The 20,903-nt window shown below is 43.3% G+C and overlaps 1 protein-coding gene across 5 annotated transcripts in view; it reads left to right on the top strand.

Moving 5' to 3' along the window:
- The window catches only part of Ablim1 (actin binding LIM protein 1), a 255,586-nt gene that overhangs the window by 83,122 nt on the left and 151,561 nt on the right, over window positions 1-20,903 (top strand). For 4 of the 5 annotated variants that reach the window (XM_013017716.1, XM_013017714.1, XM_013017715.1 and 1 more), the window contains exon 1: window positions 20,033-20,165. The exons of the other annotated variant lie outside the window; for it this stretch is intronic. In XM_013017716.1, coding sequence (XP_012873170.1) covers window positions 20,150-20,165 — 16 coding nt within the window. In that variant the 5' untranslated portion in view covers window positions 20,033-20,149. Of the gene's footprint in view, window positions 1-20,032; window positions 20,166-20,903 lie in introns of those variants that run through there. 5 annotated transcript variants of the gene reach the window in all.

Here is a 20,903-nt window from a genome sequence, read left to right as displayed (position 1 = left end):
ACTAAGGCATTTGTTTTGTTTCAATTACATTTTTTAACAGATTTATTGAGCTATAATTCATAGGCTTTATGATTAACCTCTTTAACGTATGCAATCTGGTAGGTTTTTTAGTATGCTTACAATATGCTCAACTATTACAACAATGAATTTTCAAGCCATTCCATCTCCTCATAAAGAAACCCTGGGCCCTTTAGCTATTACCTCCCCACTCCAACTTTTCCGTCTCTAGTCTTAAGAAATTACTGTAGGGACTTCTGGTATCTCTAGTTTGCTCTATTCTGGACATTTCATGTGAATGTGTTTACAGTGTGTAAGACCATAATACATTGTGTTTTGTGACTCGCCTCTTTCAGTGAATGTAATGTTTTCAAGTTTCATCTAAGTTGTGCATGTCACTGTTCCGTTCCTTGTTGTGGCTGAATAATATTACATTGCATAGATATTTCACATTTTGCTGCCCCTTTATCATTGATGGACATTTAGATTGTTTCCACCTTTTGGCTGTTGTAAATAATACCACTGTAATCATTCCTATACAAGATTTTGTGTAGACATATGTTTTTAGTTATTTTGGGCATTTGACCTAGGAGTAGAATTTCTGGGTCCTATGATAACTACATGGTTAACCTTCTGAAGAACTTCTAGACCATTACAAAGCAGCTCTTACCTGATAACTCCATGGTTAAACTTCTAGGCCATTACAAAGCAGCTCTTTGAGGGTCCACATCTCTATCACTTGGTGTTAACTGAACTGACTTCTTAATTCTAGCCACCAGTGAGAGCGACACGCTGGACAGGGTACTGGTTCTGACTTATGTTCACTGGCAGTTCCTGGCTTTCCCTCTCCAGCAGTGTCTATCACCTCTGGTTTATACCTTTCAAGGTAGCAAAGGGGGAGGTGGAAAAAAGAATGGAGTCTTCCCCAGTCTACTTACTACTTACTCCAGAAATGCTTTGCCCATGGCTTTCCATGCTTAGGAAGAAGCTCTCAAATATTGGCTCCACATCTGTTAATAACTTAAATCCCTTTAGTGGTCAAAAAGAAATCTCCTACACACACACACACACACACACACACACACACACACACACACACACACACACACTATAGGGATTAAAACAAAGCATAGGGATTTCTGCTGATGAATGACTTTAGTACTTCTACTGAATCAGATGTTTTTAGAGTGTGCTGTGGCTAAGATCTATCAGGTAGAAGGCAAGAAGAAGGGGGAAACCAAGTAGACTGTAAATGAACAAGAACATGCTAGACAATGGCTTATCAGCAGATTTTGCCACTGGAGAAGAAGAAACTGCACAGTGCCAAAGAGCCCTGGATAAAGGAAGGCCTGAGCCTCACAGGATGGCTATATCTTAGTGGAGGCAGACGAGGAAATCTTGGAGATTAGCTGAGTATGGTGGCTTTGAGTTTGGATATTTCAGCTCTTCTACTCATGAAACACATACTTTGGGAAATTAGGATCTTCAGGTCACAGTTTCCCTGTCAGAAAAGTTTGCAGAAGAATGTACTCCTGGTAGGACTGCTATGAAGTTTGACCACATACGTTTTCCTGGATAAATATTTTTATGGGGGTCCCATGTATATAAGCAATTGAGTCACTCTAAACCAGCATGTCAATAACCCAATCTTGTCCAATCATGAGAAAGAAATACCATGCTTGCCTGAGGATGTGAATGCTTGCCAGACTTCACTTCCAGAAGAGACACACCAAGCCCTCACTGAGAAACCCCATCAGCATGACTCCAGTGACCCCACTCTTCAGGATATCTGACTAACCCCTGCAGAACACGGGAAAGGTATAAAGGACCATTGTTAGCGGAGAAAGTTCTCAGAAAGAGGCTGAGATGCTCCATCAGATAATACTGCTGTCCATAGCTGTTCTAAAAATCAGAAGGGGACATTTTAAATGAAAATACAGGGTCAGAGCAGGGGTCCTGGCTGTCCAGGTTTAAGGGCAGTATTTTTTTCTGAGGATTGAGACAATGCATGACAAAATGTTTATCTTGGCACACACACACAGTCATTCACTACATTTTTGCTACAATAATAGTTTATTTTAAAAATTATTTTGATTGCTGTCTCCCACTGTTATGGAGTAATAGGTGCTACTGGAACCCAGCATTATGAATGCAGCATAGGAAGTGGGATTCCAGGGAAAGCACTGTGTGCTCAGAGCATCCTGTTTGGGACAGGTGCTGGGAGGAAGCGTGCCCTCCTGCAGTCATGCGTGTTCCTGTGCTAGCAAAGCTCAGGAGCCACTCCTGGCAGGGAACTTGGGAACATTTGGCAAAGACCTCCTGCAGCTGCCAGAAGGACCTCAAGATGCTGTGACTTCCTGTTGTTGTTTCGTGTTCAACTCCTGCTTAGCTGTGCAGGGCTCTATGCTTCTCAAAGACCCCATGAGTATCTTTTGTTGTGTTCAAAACAACCCTCGGAAGTTGGTGGGGAAGGGACTGTTTTCTACATTTAAGGACAGGAAAGGAATTAGTAAGAAGCTAGAGTCCTGTGGACAAAACAAATAGACTGGTAACATACTGATTCTGCCAGGGGATATAACTCTGTCTCTCTTCCTTGTGGGTGTTGCTCTTCTCTGGGGCTGACTTTATGGGAAACTTGATGCCGAGAGTTTTGTCATTTTTCTTGGTTAATATTTGCAATAACTCAACAAAGCAGATCCTACTTGTAACCTCATTTTAGAGATGAGAAAACCAAGACACATGCAGTTATGGGGACCAGCCTAAGATTTGGAATCAAGTCTGCCTGTCCCCTAAGTTCTTGGGCTTAAAAAACTTATACATATATATAATATATATATAATATATATATATATATATATATATATATATATATGTCCGTCATGGGACTTGAACTCTGGGCCTGGGCGCTGTCCCTTAGCTCTTCAGCTCAAGGCAAGCACTCTATGACTTGAGCCACAGCACCACTTCCGGTTTTCTGGTACTTTATTGGAGATAAGAGTCTCATGGACTTTCCTGCCTGGGCTGGCTTTGAACCATGATCCTCAGATCTCAGCCTCCTGGTAGCTAGTATTACAGGCGTGAGCCATTGATACGCCACTAAACAATATTTTTTAAGCCAAGAGCCAGTGGCTCACACTTATAATCCTAGCTACTCAGGAGTCTGAAGTCTGAGGATTGTGGTTCCAAGCCACACCAGGCAGGAAAGTCCATGAGACTCTTATTTCCAATTAACCACCAGAAAACCAGAAGTGATGCTGTGGCTCAAGTACAAAGCACTAGCCTTGAGCTAAAGAGCTAAGGGACAGCGTCCAGGACCAGAGTTAAAGTCCTACAATCAACCAAAAATATTTTCTTTTAAAATTTAAAGTAGCTGTACAGAGGAGTTTGCCAATCAACAAATCAATTTATGAATTCACTACCTCTTCATCAATATCACCCCTTTCAACATTCTCACCCACTCCTTCCAATCCACATCTTCCCTCTCTTTTCTTAACTTTGTAGGATATACATTGAACTTGAACAACTCCTCCTCCTCCTCTTCCTCCTCCTGCTCCTCCTCCTCCACCACCTTCTTCTTCTTCTTCCTGCATTTACCCAAAGCTCTTCATTCATCTACCCACCTCCCCTTGATTGCTCCCTACCCTCTTAAGTACCCATTTCCTAGTGTTTATTTGGCTGACCTTTGATTTACTAAGGAATTATACTGTTTGAGTTCTTCCCTAAATCTACCCCATTTTAGTTAATACATTTGTGTCTACTTGCATACCATCCAACACATTTACTTAGATATCTATACACTAATCATAGTTTCCACAAATGAAAGAAAATACATAAACCTTGTCTCTCTGGGCCTGGCTTCTCTTAATTTTTTTCTAGGTTCTTCCATTTCTTTGCAAGTGATGTAGTATCATTCTTTCTAATGGGTGAATGAAATTCCATTGTGCACATATACCATGTTTTCTTAATCCATTCACCCATTGAGGGGCATCTGGGCAGACTCCAGGTTCATGGTCTTAACCATGATACTGTTCGGTCCCCGCCCATATCACACAAACACAGGTCACCCCTGAGGTCTGCCAGGTGGTGTCTCATCTAAAAGTTTGTAACTGACATGCTGAGTCTTTTAGCAACTCAGATCTGAAGACTTTTAAAATAAATTGCCCTTACCAGAAAAATGAGCAAAGATCTGTTTTCCCTAGCAGAAATGCAAACTTATCTGGAGGGGTTTATTATTCTCCCCTCACTCTTCTATAGGGAAGTTGAATAAGCTTTTGAATCTGTAGTTCTTTCTAACCTTCTAGGCTTTGGGGAATCCAGTACAGAAGAAAGAGCATATTTGGGGTAGTTACCTTCTTGACAAATGAAGAGCAGCCTGGCAATGTTATAAAAAGCTCTGTGAATATCTGGAAAGGCTTCAGTGATTGTGTCGTCAGCTGAGTACAAAACCCAAACCGCATGTTCTGGACTGGAGGCTAGATTTGGCAGTCACTTCTCTAGTGAAGCAACTCACATCTGTTTAGATAGAAAGATTTTTCTTTGCCTCAAGCATCTGTTTGGGTCCTCTTGCCATATTTAGGACATTTATCAGGACTGTCTTCACCACTGCCAATGGTTTCCCAAGACCTACCACTAAGAGGTCATAGAACTGAAGGGACCTTATGTACACATTGTTGTTTCTTAAAGCAATATTAACCTGTGTTTTCAAACTAACCATGACTTTATGATTCTTTACTTTCTTATCTTCATGTTCCCTTCTCACCTCATTCACTGTTACTCATCCACAACTCCAGACACAAGTGCAAAAGGTCTCTGTGGAAGCTAAGCACCAATGGCTCACGCCTGGAATCCCAGCTACTCAGGAGGCTGAGATCTGAGGATCTCAGTTCAAAGCCAAAGCCAGCCCAGGCAAGAGACTCTTATCTCCAATTAGCTATTTTAAAAAACAAAACAAAAACCAGAAGTAGAGCTGTGGTTCTAGCCTTGAGTAAAAAAGCTCAGGGGCAGCACCCAGGCCCTGAGTTCAAATCCTATGACTCCCTCCCCCATCCCACCCTTATCTTCCACCTCTCTCTCTCTCACATACACACAGAGTCTTGGGTCTTGTGGGATATAGGCCAATAGGGGCTTTACTGTCCACAGTTTTAAGAGTTGATTCTAGGAACTTCTCTCTAACTGCTTTAAAAAAAATCACATCTTCCTGGTAGTGCTGAGAGAGGAGGCTCTGTAGGAGGGATTGTTTTGATTCCTTGCAAATTCGACACTCAAGAGAGAAGACCCTCCCTTTTGCCCCAGAAAAGTATTTTACTGGCTCTGAGATTGGCAGGAAAGTGTCTGGTCCCTCCTCACACCTGACTGGTGGCTTTGCCAGCAGCTATCAGAGATACAAAGCAGCCGCAGGCGCTTGTGCAGAGAGAGGCAAGGCTGTGGAGGGTGTGCGCCTCCAGCCCTCAGGTGGGGTCTTCAGTTCCTTGAGGAGCTGAGGTTCTCTCACAAAAGCTGTGCTGTTTTGCTTTCTCTGTGGAGAATGGAAGTGATATGAGATAGTTCTTGTTTACCTGTCCTGACAGGGCACAGATGGAGATGGATTTGAGGTTGCAGCTTTGGAGTAAAACAGGAGGTTGTTCATTTTTCCTTTGATTTATAGTTACCAATATCCCCTGTTAACTTCATTTATTTCTCAGAATCATTTCTCATCTCAAGCCCTTGAAGGTCAAGCCAGGTCTTTCTATCATGCCCTGCCTTAACCTCTGCAGCATAGTGTCTGGAGGTGCTTTCACACTGAGCTCCCCTCTGGATCTGCTGTTCTGCCTGGTGTAACCTCCTTCCCTGTTTCTCAGATCCCGCCAGGACTCAGCTGGGGCTCCCCCTTCTCCCCCCATCCCCCACTGCAGAAGCTTATTATCACTCACTCTGTGTGCAGGTGCTTTCCTGGCATCTTGTACTACTCTTCTATTGCAGTGACCTATTTAGAAGTCTCTCTCTCTTTTCATTGTGAGTTCCTCCTTGAAGTTATGGATGGAGCCGTGTGTGCATGCACGTGTGTGTGTGTGTGTGTGTGTGTGTGTGTGTGTATGTACGTTTCCCCCCAGTCTTGGGGGCTTGAACTTGGGGCTTTAGCGCTGTCTCTAAGCCTCTTTGTGCTCAAGGCTAGTGCTTTACCACTTGAGCCACAGCACCACTTACAGCTTTTTCTGAGTAGTTTATTGGAGATACAAGTCTCATGGACTTTCCTGTCTGGGTTGGCTTCAAACTGTGATCCTAAAATCTCAGCCTCTTGAGTAACTAGGATTACAGGTGTGAGCCACTGGTGTCCAGCCATATTTATATTTTTATTCCATTATAGTACTTGGTAAGGAAATGTTGTGTAAGTGTATACGTGAATGAGTGTTTGCAGAAATTTAAATACTATATTATAAGCAACTGAGGCTTGGAGAAACAACTGAGTATGGTAGCATCTGATTCATTGGCCAGGAGTGGTAGTACACACCTGTAATCCTGTCTACTCAGGAGGCAGAGATTGGATGGATCATGGTGTGGGGCTAGCCTTGACAAAAAGTTAGCAAGACTCCATTTCAAGGAACAAGCCAGGCATGATGGTGTATGTCTGTAGAATCTAAGCTATGCAAGAGGCGTAGGTAGGAAGATCATGATTTGAAGTCAGCTCTAGTCAAAAAGATGTACGAACCTATTAAAAAATAACTAAAGCAAAAATGAGTTAAGCTCATGGCTCAAGTAGTAGAGCATTTGCCAAGTGAGCACACAACTCTGAGGTCAAACCCCAGAGGTTACTTCCCCTGCCCCCCTCGCCTCCCTACCTCAGCACAAGGCTGTGGTCAGACTGCAATGCCAAGCTCAAAGTCTAGCTCCATTCCTTCTAGGCAAGTGGCCCAGATAAAGTTACTTAACATTTCTGAACATCTGCTTTATCATACATGAAATATGGATATGACCACTACACCATAGAATTATAAGGATCTCTAAAAGAAAATACACAAGAAAAAATATTTCAATATTTATTCCCTCCTTTCCTTCCTCTCTCCCTTCTTCTTTCCCTCCCTCCCTTCTTCTTTCCCTCCCTCCCTCCTTTCTTTCCTTCCTTCCTTCCTTCCTTCCTTCCTTCCTACCTTCCTTCCTTCATTTCCTTCTTCCTTTCCTTCCTTCTTTTTCCTTCCTTCCTTTCCTCTTCTTCCTTTTCTTCCTCCTCCTCTTCCTCCTCCTCCTTTTTTCTTCTTTCTCTCTTCTTCCCAAATGTGAAAGAGGCCAGATAATTATCAAGGTAACAAGAAAATGAATTCTCAAAGGACAGGAAGATCACTGGGGTGGCTAGGGAATAAAAAAGTAAGGCTGGAGATTTAAGTTGGAAAAGTAGGTAAGATTCATCCAGTGTGACCAGAAAAATAATGTGTTCCAGTGATTTGAGTAGAAAGAAATAGAGGCCATTAATGTCTCAGTTCCACTGCCTGTACCTACTTGTTCTAGCCTCATTTTCTTGTTTTGTGTGTTTGTCATAGTGTGATTTGTTCTTGTTGTTTGCTTGTTTGCTTGTTTTACTTTGAGATCCAGGAATGTGGACAAGTAACTATTTTCCCATGAAACTTTCCCATCTAAATTATTCCCTTGAGTAATGAAATAGGCTGACATGCTTGATTCGTTTTAATTATATGTACTTAAAAACTAATCTCACTTAAAATCAAAGGGTAAGACACTATTCACGTGTATTGTTTGCACTGTTTTTATTCTGGCTTAAAAAAGAAGTGGAATCTTACTAAGAGTGGCCTCTCTTCAGCAAACCTCCTGATTTAGAATCATTTGATCCTAATTATGCTGGGCCATGCATGACCCAGTGCTTATGAGTATACATTCCTGCTAACTCACAAATCTGTGGCAAGCCAGTGATGCCCTGAGTAGAGACAAAGCTACCAACAGATAGGTGGTATAAACGGTACAGGTGGCTCATCCCACCCTAATCCTAGCTGCTCAAGAGGCAACATCTGAAGAGTGAGGTTTGAAGTTAGTCCAGGCAGGAAAGTCTATGAGACTCTGATCTCCAATTAACTCCCCAAAAGCCTGACGTGGAACTGTGACTCAAGTGGTTGATCGTCAGCCTTGAGCGACAAAGCTAGCAGACAACATCCAAGCCCTGAGTTCATGCCCTAGAACCTGAACACACACACTTACATACACACACACACACACACACACACATATGTGCGCATGTGTGTGCGTGCACGTGTGATTTATTCATTGGGTCAGACATATGGCCAGCAGAGAAGTGATTCCATTCCTGGGATAAAGGTGATCAATGGCAAGACAGCCTGGTCTGTATGCTGCCAGGGGTATGACAGCTTCCTTATCAACCTTCCAAAGACACTGTGTCCAGGATGCTTTTAGAGAAAAACCATTATAAAGTCAGATTCATGAGGCCTTGGCGTTTAAATATGTCAGAACCCTAAATGGTCTGTGATATGCATTAGAATTCTAGATACTTCTTAAAGAAAGAACTAAAATTGTGATTTCTTTTGTGGAAAAGAAATTAAAGACCAATTTGATGAGGAGAGACTAAGTCTGTAGCATAGACTAAAGTGACATAGACCAAGATCCTAGGCCTCCTTTCTGCCCTTTTATCATTGCGAAAGAGAGGAGCAGAGAGTATGCCAGGGCTCCTAACCCAAGTGGAGAAGGGAGAATTTTCAGGACATAGAGTGAGACCCCAGGGGATAAAGCTCAGAAAGAAAGGTCAAATGATTAGGGCCACTGCCAGCATCTTGACTTTTCCCTTTCTGTCTATCATGACCCATATATTTTGTAAGGTCATTCTTGACATCACCAGCATATTCTGGTCTAGTGGGACAAATCCCAGTTCTATTTTCTATCAGTCTTTTCCCTGAAGTGCTATCATGTGGTTCTACTGGGTAACTGGGCATGTTTATCTCTTATCTGTTCCTCAGGCCAGACTTGTCCTTGAAGGGAACAGTCAAATGCTGTAATCACCAGGATTGCAAGGTAGTGGCTACTCAATAAGTATCTGCTTACTTTTTAAGGCCATCAGTTGATCTGAAGTTATCCTTGATGGAAACACCAAGTATTTACTAATACTTCAATTGAACTTGATCTTCTTAGATTATGGTTCATTTGGTCGATATTAAGAGTTTAACAAGGATCAAGCAGCTACTTCCAACACACTTCTTGGTTAGCTTCTTTATTAAAAATGATAATGCTTCAGTTTATTTTCTGAATATCGCATCTGTTGATGATGGGATGTTAGACCCAACCAAGTAGCTGTAACTCTTACTGTGGTTGGAAAGGACTACATTGTACCTAAAGTTCTCCTTAGCTCTTTTGTTAGTAGAAAGCATTCTTGCCTTCACACCTGCATAAATGTTTTCTCCATAACTCTATTTTGAATCTCTTTCTACCCTATTTTAATGTTATTTAGGTACCTGTGCAGTTTACCCTATTAGAATGGAACCTCTCTTAGGATTCAACAATAGGGCCCTGTAATCTATACACCACTTTTAGCTCCTTGTAAGCAATGATTTTTGTGTTGTAAAAGTTCACTAAATACTCATTAGCATAATTCATGAAACAGTGGTCATTTCTTTTCATCTTGCCTCTGGCTCTCCACTGTGGGAGCTATGGCTTAATGTTGTTTTTCTGGTCTTGTTACTTTTTTCTATGTGCAGATTATTATAATAGCCAATGAAGCATATTGATAAATACTCAGGGCTCTTGATATATTTTATTCTGAAGGGGAGACAAATATATTGTGAGATCGAGACCCAAAACCAAGAAGAATTTAAATTCTAAACAGTTTCTTTCCTACCCTCCTTCTAATTTCCCCCCAAGCCACAACAACCCAATATATATGCAAATTATTTTCCATCTAGAGGAAGAAGGGAAGAAAAATACCTTCTATACCTGTTTTAGAAATACATCAAACTTGGCTTATGCTATAGAATATTATTAGCACAGTCTTTGCTGGAATTGTAGCAATATGCAGCTTTTTGAAAAAATTATATACAATATACAATAGAATATTGTTATGAAGTTACCCATTTATACAGAATGCTCCTTAAAACAACTTCAGATTGAAAAGTCACTTAGGGGCATTTGTTTAATGAGGCAGTAGTTAGTTCTGATGCCCATTGTCAATAATACTCATTTACATATGTTGAAGGAAGAAGCCTTTAGCCCAGTATGTAAGCATATTAATTATGTTTGCACAATCAAATGATGTAATTAATTATTGATTGATTCTCTTGAGGAAAAAATATATTCAATGTGATGGTCATGTTCCATCTCTCTAGAGTATTGTCCTATTGTTCTCTGTAATCTAAAGTGGAAGAGTAGTTGAAAGTAATCAGTGAAGGAAGATATTTCCCCCTTTGAGGTAAAAAACCTAGATAATTTAGGGTCTTTTTTCCCCAGGCTACTCCAGGGTCAGAACTCTAATTTTAGGGAGTGTCTCATCTTTCTTCCTCCATCAGGCTTCCTCTGACACTCTGTCTCTTGGACCTCTGGCACCTCATCTGGCTCTGTGAGAACGGAACTGAGTTTGGCCTTGCTTTTAATGTATATTTCCACCATTGTTTAGGACTTCATACACATCTCTTTCTTGTGATTGTTAAGAATGCAATCATAATTGACCAGATTCACCCTTTTCAAGACAGATAAAGCCTTGAAGAAGTCTTTGGTCACTGATAGTGGATCTTTATTTGATTTATTATCTGCTAACCCTCCAGTGTCCACAGCCAAGAGGGAGAATCTTGACTCCATGCCTTCTCAGAAGAGGGCAAAGTGAGGACAGCAAGAGAATGGCTTGTTGATAAAAGCAAGTCTTGTCACGAGAATTTCTATGCTATTTGCATGAATGAAAGATAAATTAAAGCCCTATCCAGAGAACCAATGTATTATTTTTGTTTTGATTCATTAGTCCTATCAGGTCTTTTTTTTTTTTTTTTTTTGGTCATGAGGCCTAAACTCTGGCCTGGGTGCTGTCCCGCAGCTCTTCGGCTGTAGACTAGTGCCCTACCACTTGAGCCTCAGCCCTACTTCTGGCTTTTTCTGCTTATGTGGTGCTGAGGAATCGAACCAAGGGCCTCATGCATGCAAGGCAAGCATGCTACCACTGAGCCACCTTCCCAGCCCCTCAGGTCTTTTTTAAACTTCATGTATTAAGCCTCCCCTTTCCCACATCTGTGCCAGGCATCCCGTGCAGGTACAATCAGATTGTGCAACTGTCTGCTTAGAACCTCCAGTGGCTTTCCCCACTCTCACTCATGGGAAAACCCACTGTCAATGCAATGCCTCCTTCCCCCTATCTCTTCACTTCCATTTCACTAGGCCCATGGGAGGCCCCACTGCAGTAGGTAAGCGTATGCCTCTAGACAGCAGTCCTTACTGTCCGCTCTGTCGGGGGTGCCCTCTCTGCAGATGTGCACATGCCTTATCCTCTCCTTCCTCAGGTGTTTTCTCAAGAAGCCTTCTTCCCCCACTCCACCAAAAATCCTAGCTCCTTTCCCAACATTATCCTTTAACCTTGCTTTTTCTCCATAGTACTTAATATTCCCTAGCTTATACATATATAAAATAAACACTTATTTTATTATGGTAATCCTGTTCCAACTAATATGTAAACTTCAGGCTGAGGACTCTGGTCTTTGTTTTTCTCATTGTGATATCCCAGTACTTAGATCAGCTTCTGAGACCTAGTAAACACTCGCTGAATGAATACATAAACTAAGAATGTAACTTTCTCTTCCCAGGAAGATTTTTTTTCTTAACATCAAAGATACTCTTTGTGGTTGGCATTGTTTTTACTTATTTAGCAGCTCAAGCCACATAATGAGGTGTCAAGAAGAGGCTAAATTCTTTCATGCATCACAGATTGAATTCCAGGCTTCTGTACTATCAAGGTCTCCTTAGCTGAAAATGGTTTTGGAGGCTTGAGTTGAATAGTTTTCAAGTTTATTCCTTGTTGTAAGCTGATGAAGCCATGAGAAATGGAACAGTAATTATAACTATCTTTCATTGCCCTCTTTCTCTGAGCCTGGTGCCTTCATAAAGAACATTTCTTATTCTCACCCAGTGCTGAGGATAGAATATGTCAGATCCAGTCCAAAAGGAAAATGGAGGGGGAAGGAGCTACTTACTCAAAATGCAGGAAAATCTGCCGTAAGGTACTTAAAATATAGCGCTCTTCAGTGATTTTTTTGTGGGATCTCAGTCTTCTGATTGCTATTCAATGTTGTCTCAAAGTAACACTACAATTCTAAATTAGTATTATGAATTTTATTCATCTTTATTCTAGAAATGCCAATTTGAAATGCAAATATAAAAGCATTGAGCTCGTATGTGGAATAATTGAAATTACAAAATTTGTAGTGTATAGATTGTAGATGCATATATATGAGCATATATGTATATATATATATATATATATATATAATTCTTTTCAGAACAGCAGAAATACAGCACCAACTAACTCAATGGTTTTGACTCATTTCTTAATATCCGTGCATTCTACCAACACTGTACCTGGGGCTTATTAATGGAAAGGGAAGGGGCTATTGGGCAGTCCCATCGTTCCCTTTCCTTCATTTTCTGTAATCCAGGGAAGGAGTCTAGTTAGGAAAGGAAATGATAAGTTCCCTCATCTTCTTTCTGTATTCAAAGAAACTGGTCTGGATGGAAAGTGAATTTCAGTACCCTTGTTTATCCAGTCCTAGTGGCAGCATGGTTTTCTTGTTGGAACTTTCGAGTGCTGCTGAATTCCCATGCATCATGGGTCCACGGGCATTGTGCACTGTTAGGACATTCCAAACATCCCATGGTGGGTAATCAGGAGTGGAAGACACACATTACATATGCATCTCACCTAGATACACATGTGTCCCATCATCCCTCCTGATGACACTTACAGAATACAAGTTCAAAGACTACATTATTACAGATTCCAATATTATCCCCAGCAAAGCACTGCACCAAATAGAGAGCTTTTCTGAGCTCAGGGTCCTATTGAACTGCATAGGTAGCTGGCCTGGGAAGCTAGGCCTGTCCTCACCAGCACAGTATGCTCTTACCAATCACAGAGGAGATTTCTAACTCCCACAGAGAGAAAATAAAGTCCCCCAAGCCACTCAGCATGCAGTGGAGCTGAAGTCAACCCAACCTGTGTGTAGCCAGGCTGCCTGTGTAGCTACTGTGACATACCAGAGTAACCACTGGTTAGAAGGCCAGACTCCAAGGAGAGCAGGGTGGGGGTGGTAGGTCATTTGACTCTTTCTATGCGATTATGTAACTCTGGACACATTTGCTCTAGGATTTTCAGGTTTTGTTTTCATTAAAGCGTATTCATACATGTTTTAGATGTTCACAAACCTGAGTACGGCTTGCAAAGTCCCTTTTCTCTGGATCCTAAAAACTGGACGCAACACCGTCCTTCCTGTGTTAGTGACCGCTGTAATTGTTGTCCATGTTGAATGTTTGATTTGGCTTGTCCCTTGGGTGATGACTGAAATATCCCAGGAGAATAAGAGAAAGGCTTATTTTCTGGGTGTGTGCCAGAGCAGAATGAGGATTGCTGTAAGGCCAAATAAGAGATAGGGGGCAAAGGGCAAATGTGGATTTTGTTAATCTTGCAAATATTCTGTAAACTGAGAAGCTTATTTTTGACCATCTCAAGGAAATGCTGCTCCTTATGACTGCTTAGACAGGGTAGGTGGCATTTATTTATTTATTTATTGTCAGTAATGGTGCTTGAACTCAGAACCTGGGTCCTGTCTGCTTTAACTTGACTCCATTTATGGAACTGGGTACCAATTCTTCTCTGTCCAGCCACAGGTGAACCTGGCAGAACATGAGTAAGATGCTAGAAACCAGGTATCAGGAAGAAGGTTGTTTTATACATGAGGCAAAAATGCAATGCCATTTCCATTGTGCCAGGGTTTTTGGAAGGTGGTGTCTATTAAATGTGTGTGTGTGTGTGTGTGTGAGAGAGAGAGAGAGAGAGAGAGAGAGAGAGAGAGAGAGAGTATGTGTACATGTATAGAAAGGAAGACTCAGCTACCCAAAAGGCAGAGCCCATGACTTTGACCTCTGACATCACAGGCTCTTACCTCACTTGTGAAATGTAAACACATGTATGTTTTCCAGTTATTATGATCCTGGAGACTAGAATGGTGGCTGGCACACAATGAGTACTCTATTAACAGTGACAAAAGTGGTAGTGAACATAGACTACCAAGAAGACTTTGTAAATAAAAAAAAATCACTACCTGATTAATCACTACTTTTCAGCTTGCTTTCTTGCCAAGGTAATTATGGCATTGCATCTGGGCAAATACTTTCAAGCAATGGCTAAATTTCCTTTTCATTGAGTTGAATTCTTATATTGGCCTATTGAAGTATAAAAACTTTTTGACTGGCTGCCTGGTAGGTTGTCAACATTTATTCCTCAGTGTTATAGCACTATAGGGATGTGGTGGAAACTTCTAAGAGGAAGTGGAAAGTCCTCAGATGATTGGGAGCATACCTTTGAAGGGAAATGGGCCCCAACATCCTCTTCTATTGAGGCATAGAGTTAAGTGACTTTTTTCTCTGCCATGTGTTCCATACCATAAACCCAGAAAAGCAATGGTGCCAACCAACCATGGACTGAAATCACTCAAAGTGTGAGCCAAAACCTTTACACATTGTAAGTAGATTATCTCATGCATTTGTTACAGTCAAGGAGTGCTGACTAATGCACTTAGTATTCATCAGACACTGCCTATTTTGTGTCTAGTACCATGTGAATGCAGATACCATATCATGTGGCCTCTTCCAGAATCCACAATCTTTTACAAAACTACACATGAAATCCTTTATTGAACTATAGTCTAGTTCTTACACTGACACTATTGAATGCCAGAGAGAAAGAAGAGTTGCTAAGAAATGTCTCTCAATCTGTCCTGATAGAAAGGAACTCTTTTTTTTGTAGCCTAATTGAATATTTGCAGAGAGAAAGCTACTAGTAAACTTTATTAAAATGTCCTTTTCACAAGTAAGTTAGAGCTATTTCTACTTGTGAACTTCTTATATTCCTGGAAATAGGCTATTATTTGTGAAATTCTATCAAAAGAGCCATAAAATTCCAGTAATAGTTTGTTACCCTTGTGCAAAAATCACAGATCTTATATTTACTCTGTCATCTGTAGTCTTAGTGGATTGTTTATAGTGACCTTTAGATAAACTGTAGTAAGTTTTGTCATATTTTTGAGCTGCAATCTATTGCTTAGGTCTAAACTCAGAATTGGCTTCTGAAATAGACTGCAGAGAAATTTTGGATCCAAATATGAACTCATTCTGCTTTGAGAACTCAAGGACAAGAACTTTACTGGGCATGGATTCAGTGACATTCGAATGAAAAAAAAATCCCAAGACTTGTCAGTTGAGGATCAAGAGGACACAGACACATAGGCATTTGTCCCAGACTGTAGGAAAATTTGGACTCACTACTTGAATAAATTTTCATAAAGATTGCAGCGAGTATGGCACAGATCATTATTTTGGCCAACAGGCTGTAAGGATCGTTTTCCAGCTGTGATGGTGTACATACAGCTATTTGTAAATCCCACAGCCTGTCTTCCTGTGCTGCAAGCCAGTCTGCTGGGCTCTGAGGTCCTCTGCAACGGAGGGAGCTGGATATAGCTCAGACCTCACCATCCCAGGGTCTGAACCATCAGCCCTGGAGTGAGGGTCCAGTGTGTGCATGTAAGATACCTGAGCATTTCTGTCTGCAAAGCACACTCTGCAGAAGAAACATATCTTGCCTTCAACTTCACACAGAGCCACTCTCGATGGTTGTGATTCTTGAAATGCTGTGTTGCAATGAATGTGGTGGTCCTTTTTTTTAATCAGAAAAGTATTTAAATAGACTACTGAGCATCCCATGTTAGACAGTGTGCTAAATGCTGGAAATGCACATGTCGACACAACCCAGTGGGGGAGGAAGAGGCAACAGGGCTGGAAAGAGTTCATGGGAGCCTTTGAAATGCAGCTGGAGTCTTTAGATCTTGGAAAGAAAGAGGTATCTCAGGTTGAGATTCTAGACACGTCATTGCTAAGGTCTAGCCATTTTGGCAGGTCACTCCGAGTCCTCTGTGGCCTTGCACCTGCCTATTCTTACACTCCCCTGTTACTTATGAGCAGTAGGTTAGCTGCCACCTTCTTGTCCAGGACTCTCCTCCTACACCCCAATCCATCATAGAACGGTCTTTCCCTCATTCTTCACTTTGCCATCGGGAATCTACCCTCTCTCCTTACTCCCCAGGTGGGGCTCAGCACTGCCTGGCACCCTGGGTCTCTTGGTGTCTTAGCACTTTCCCATCTGCCTGGGAATATTTATGGGTGTGCATCTTCTTCTTTCTGTGCATCCAGATCTGAACTGAGCTTCATAGGTGTAAACGTAAAGTAGAGGAAAGTAAGGAACTCATTCTTGAGGTTTCTTTCTGCTGGATTCTACTCTGAAAGATTTTAAGTGTCCTCTTGCCCAAGGACTGGAAGCGTTGAAGGATGGTCCCTGAACACCTGGAGGCCTTGGGCCCTACAGGGAGCCTAGAATTCCTTCAGGACAGGATCCTCTGCAGGAGGCTAGGTCATGAGGAAGTGGACTTTCCCAGGTTGCTTGTTTTCCAGCGGTCACATTTCCCTCTGAATTGGCATTTCTGTTGAAATGATGTGTGCTTGAATTGTTGACAAGAGTGGCCATATGCGCACAAGCTTTCCTCTTTTACAAAATGGTCTCTGTCCTTTTTGGTGGACAATCGTTGCTTCATTTTGTGAGTGAATGAAAAAGGCAGCAGTGAGTCAGTTAGGGGGAGAGAGGGAGATAAAACAACAAATAAAACCCCGGGTCAGTGTCCGCACTATGAAGACTTGTCTCATCTGAGTGGAATGACACTGAGACAATTTCTTTGGAAATGATCTTAAGAAGAAGAATTAAAAAAAAAACTCTTCTTGCTTATGAACTACACATTTTTTATTTTCTTTATTTTTACTGCTTTTTTTTTCCTCCCTGCCCCTCCCCAGCTTAAACTGTAAGTAGGAACGCTCTCTACTTCTTTTCTTGATGCTCTGAACAATTCTGTCCTGAGGGGAAGAGACAAAACCAATTTGGTTTTACTGTCTCCCATTCCAAAAATAACTTTAGCCGTACCCTCTGGTTATCTTGAAAGTGCAGAGTGGTAGCTTTTATCCTAAAGTAACAGTATCTGATTGTTGGGGGTTTGTGGGGACTTTACCATCTGACTGCTATTTAGCAGCTAACTTCTGTGACTCATTCACACTGACTGTGGAACGAAGAGAAAATTCTTTCCATGGAAAACACTAGAGGGGGGGAAGGGGAGAGCAGGAGCTTTCCCTGAACTACTGTGTAGTATTTTCCTTTAGAAAAAGAGCTCTGAAAATGAATAGACACCAGCTGTTACTCTGCTCACTCAGCCTCCCAAGCTGCCAGAGAGCCTTTCTCAACTGTGCCATTTGTCCCCAGAGGTGGACAGGTAGGTTTGGAATTACCCTAAGGAACCAGCTTGGTTAGAAGCTGACATCTCACAATAAAAAACTGTCATCCTAGCTGACTACTGGTGGCTCATAACTGCAATTCAAAGCCAGCCCAGTCAGAAAAGTGCATGAGGCTCTCTCACCAGTTAACCACCCAAAAGCCAAAAGTGTAGCTATGGCTCAATAGTAGAGTGCTAGCCTTGAGCACAAAAGCTCAGAATGCCCAAGCCCTGAATTCAGGTCCTAGGAGACACACACACACACACACACACACACATTGTCATGCTGAGTGAAAGAGAAATTGACCTAATGATAACATCTCAAGTACTTATATGACTGGGTTTGATGCTCCCTGTCATCTTGCATCAGGGAGGAGAGAAGAAAGCTGTGGGATGTTTTTGTTTTTGTTTTTTTGAGGTGCTGGGAATTGAACCCAGATGCTTACACATGGCAGTTAAGTGCTCTATCAGTAAGATACCCCTCCTAACCTCTGCTGACCTTAGCTTTAAGCTGAGAAACATGAGTCCCTTGGAGAGAAGTGCCCCAAGTGAAGGGCTGAGGTTATTTATTCAGTAAAAATATGACAAAATAAACTCACCTGCTAGGCTCATAGCGCCAATTAATCCCAGCTCTCTGTGGGGTTGATTTTACTTGTCAACATCTCCTTCAAGGCTCTGAGGGTGATTAGGGGCAGGGAAAATAGACAGTGAAGAATGAGCCATGAAAATTGGGGAATGCAAAGGGCTTGTTTCCCTCTGATGCTCTTGAACTCTATCATCCCTCTTGTACTTTGTGTCCTGTCCCTCTCATGCTGGGCTCATATTTATGAATGGAGGTTAGAGAAGCTGCTTAAAAGCTCTTCCATGCTTATATTCCAGCTGGCAGCTGACACAGGAACACCATGACCCTGCAGGGCTGCAGGGGGACAGAGATCAGTATGGGCGAAGCGTGTTATAGAAGAGACAGCTCAGGGGCTGGGGGGACTTAGCTCTTACTGACAGACTGAGACACCCAAGCTATTAATAGTAAAGCCCTGAGTCACAGATGTAGGAATGTCACAGCTGCTTGAGCTCTGCTACTGTCACACATCAGAAAGCAAAGCAAAGACATGCCCAAGATGAATATGAAGAAATGGGCGTTCTGCTCTCCTCTCCTCAGCCAATCCTCTTCCCCCCCAACCAAATGTGGTTTAACTTCACCCACGGTGAGCACCCTGTGAGTCAACGCTGAGGCAGGTTGGTCGACTCCATTCTTTTCTGTTCCCCTGGCTCTCTTAGACTCAACACGTTACAATATTTGCAGTAAATACAGTCTAATACTGGCTGTACTTTCTGGTTCTGAAAGATGTGTTGGCCATCTGCTGTTCTCCCGGAGTGCAGAGACGTCTGTCTTTTTGTCTCTTGCATTTCTCCCACGTGCTGGATGTCTGTGACTTGCAGGGGGGACCCAAGTATCTGTGTTTGGAAGACAGGTGCTGGAGAAGGGGTGGGCGTTGGCTCTGTGAACCAGGAAGTCCTGGGCTCACAGGAGACCTGCCTGTGACCTAGACCATCAGAAATCAAAAGCCAGGAACTAGTGACACTTAGACCCTCTCTAGCTGAGGACAGTGCTAGCCCAGACTATTTGTCCCTTGACTCTTCCCTCATCCATCTATGTACACTTAAGGGAGCTTGTCTAGAATAAACTCCAAAGAAACTGGGAGAAAGCACAAGGGACATCAGAATCCTACCTAACTGGATGAGTCAGATTTTTCCCCCCACTTGGATCTTGAATTTGATCCTGGATAAAGACTCTTAGTAGGTTCTCATTCTCTGCCTCAGCCCCCTCCACTCTCCTCTCTCCATCGAGGTAAACTCTAGGGAGCAACAAGAAGGCAAACCGAATGTCATTATCCATTGTTCAGAGGAACGGACTTGAGGCTGCCACTGGCATGCTTCTTTTTTATTTTTTCCATTAGGGCCAATTTTACTGAAGAGGCAGTAACACGGCTGGAAAGCAGCTATCCTGGAAAAACGAACACGCTAGCAATTGACCGGTTTCACTTAGGGAGACGGGGGCCTGGCTGCGTGGCCGGGCCTCTCTCTCCTCTGGCAATGATTAATCAGACCCTGGGAGACGGGCCAGGACTCCGGGACCATTTCGTGGTGGCCCCGTTTTTGTTGTTGTTTTTTTCCTGAGCCTGGGCGTGGGGAATGCGAGGTGGTGTCAGTGGCCACCGGGGAGGACAGTGGCATTTTGCATTTGTTAGCACGCAGCTGTAGCCAGCGGGAGCGCAGCAGCAGGATCGGGGGGAGCAGGGCGCGGTCACCGCACCGCCGCAGGCGGGCGGGCGGGCAGCGGAGCAGGCGGGCGGGCGGGGAGCGCGGGGCGCACCGGGCGGGCGGCGGGGAGCCGGGTGGCGTGGGAGCCGCCGAGCCCGCGCAGGGGGCGGGGCTTCCGGAGGCGGCGGCCCGGGGACTCGGCGGAGCGGTGGAGCCGGTGCTCGGGCGGTGGGGGGGTGCGTCTCCTCCCCGGCGTCCGCAGCCACGAATCGGTCTGTCCAGGCGCGCTTGCAACGCCTGGAGTCCAGTCCGGTTGCCTGCACGTCCCCCACGCCCAGGATCCGGTTGCCATGGTGAAGGAGAAAGGTAATTATAAATATATCGATCACCACGGTTGGTGCTTGCAGAAGTTGGAATAGCGCTGCAGGGCTGTGGTTGGGCCACCTGCGGGGCGATGGTCAGTGGAAAGCCGGGGGAAGCGGGGCGGGGGTGTGTGTGGATGACTGTATTGTCAAGTCTGGCCTCGGAGGAACTCTCACTTGGTGAAGAACCTGTACATTTAGTTCGTGTCTCAGTTCCCCACACACACCCACCCCGCCTGGGGCTGTGCCCGCCGTGTTTGCACCACCGAGCTGTGGAGTCGTCTGCGTTTCTTCTGATTGCTACTGCCTTTCAGATATTTGGTTGTGTCTGAGACTTGCCTCCATTCTGTCCCTCCTTTAATCACCCATCAATGAGAGGTTTCATCTACGCCACGAAAAGGGCCTCCTGCCAGGGCGGGGCCGTGCTGGGGCCTGTCCAGGGGCGTTGAGCAGACTCCAGGTAAGCTGCCTGGACAGCCTGTCATTTCAGCAGTATCACCAGTCACTCCTCCAAACACCTGCTTAAAGGATGCTGCTTTGTGACAAAGTTTAGCCGAGTCACGTCAGGAGAAGGAAGAGGGAAGGCGGGCGAGCCCTGCACAGGTGTGCATTATTCATGCACTGGGCGTGGCCCTGAAATCAAGTAAAAGCAAACAAACCTTTCCGAATTGGACTGTAGCTTAAGTCATTTGTTTGAGAAGTGTAAAAGAACATGACAAGAGCCTGGCTTTAGTTATTTAAG

The sequence above is a fragment of the Dipodomys ordii genome, unplaced genomic scaffold, assembly GCF_000151885.1.
Source record: "Dipodomys ordii isolate 6190 unplaced genomic scaffold, Dord_2.0 Scaffold36, whole genome shotgun sequence".
NCBI lineage: Eukaryota > Metazoa > Chordata > Mammalia > Rodentia > Heteromyidae > Dipodomys > Dipodomys ordii.
The sequence above is the reverse complement of the archived record's forward strand: the minus strand, read 5'-3'. Positions and strand labels throughout refer to the sequence as shown.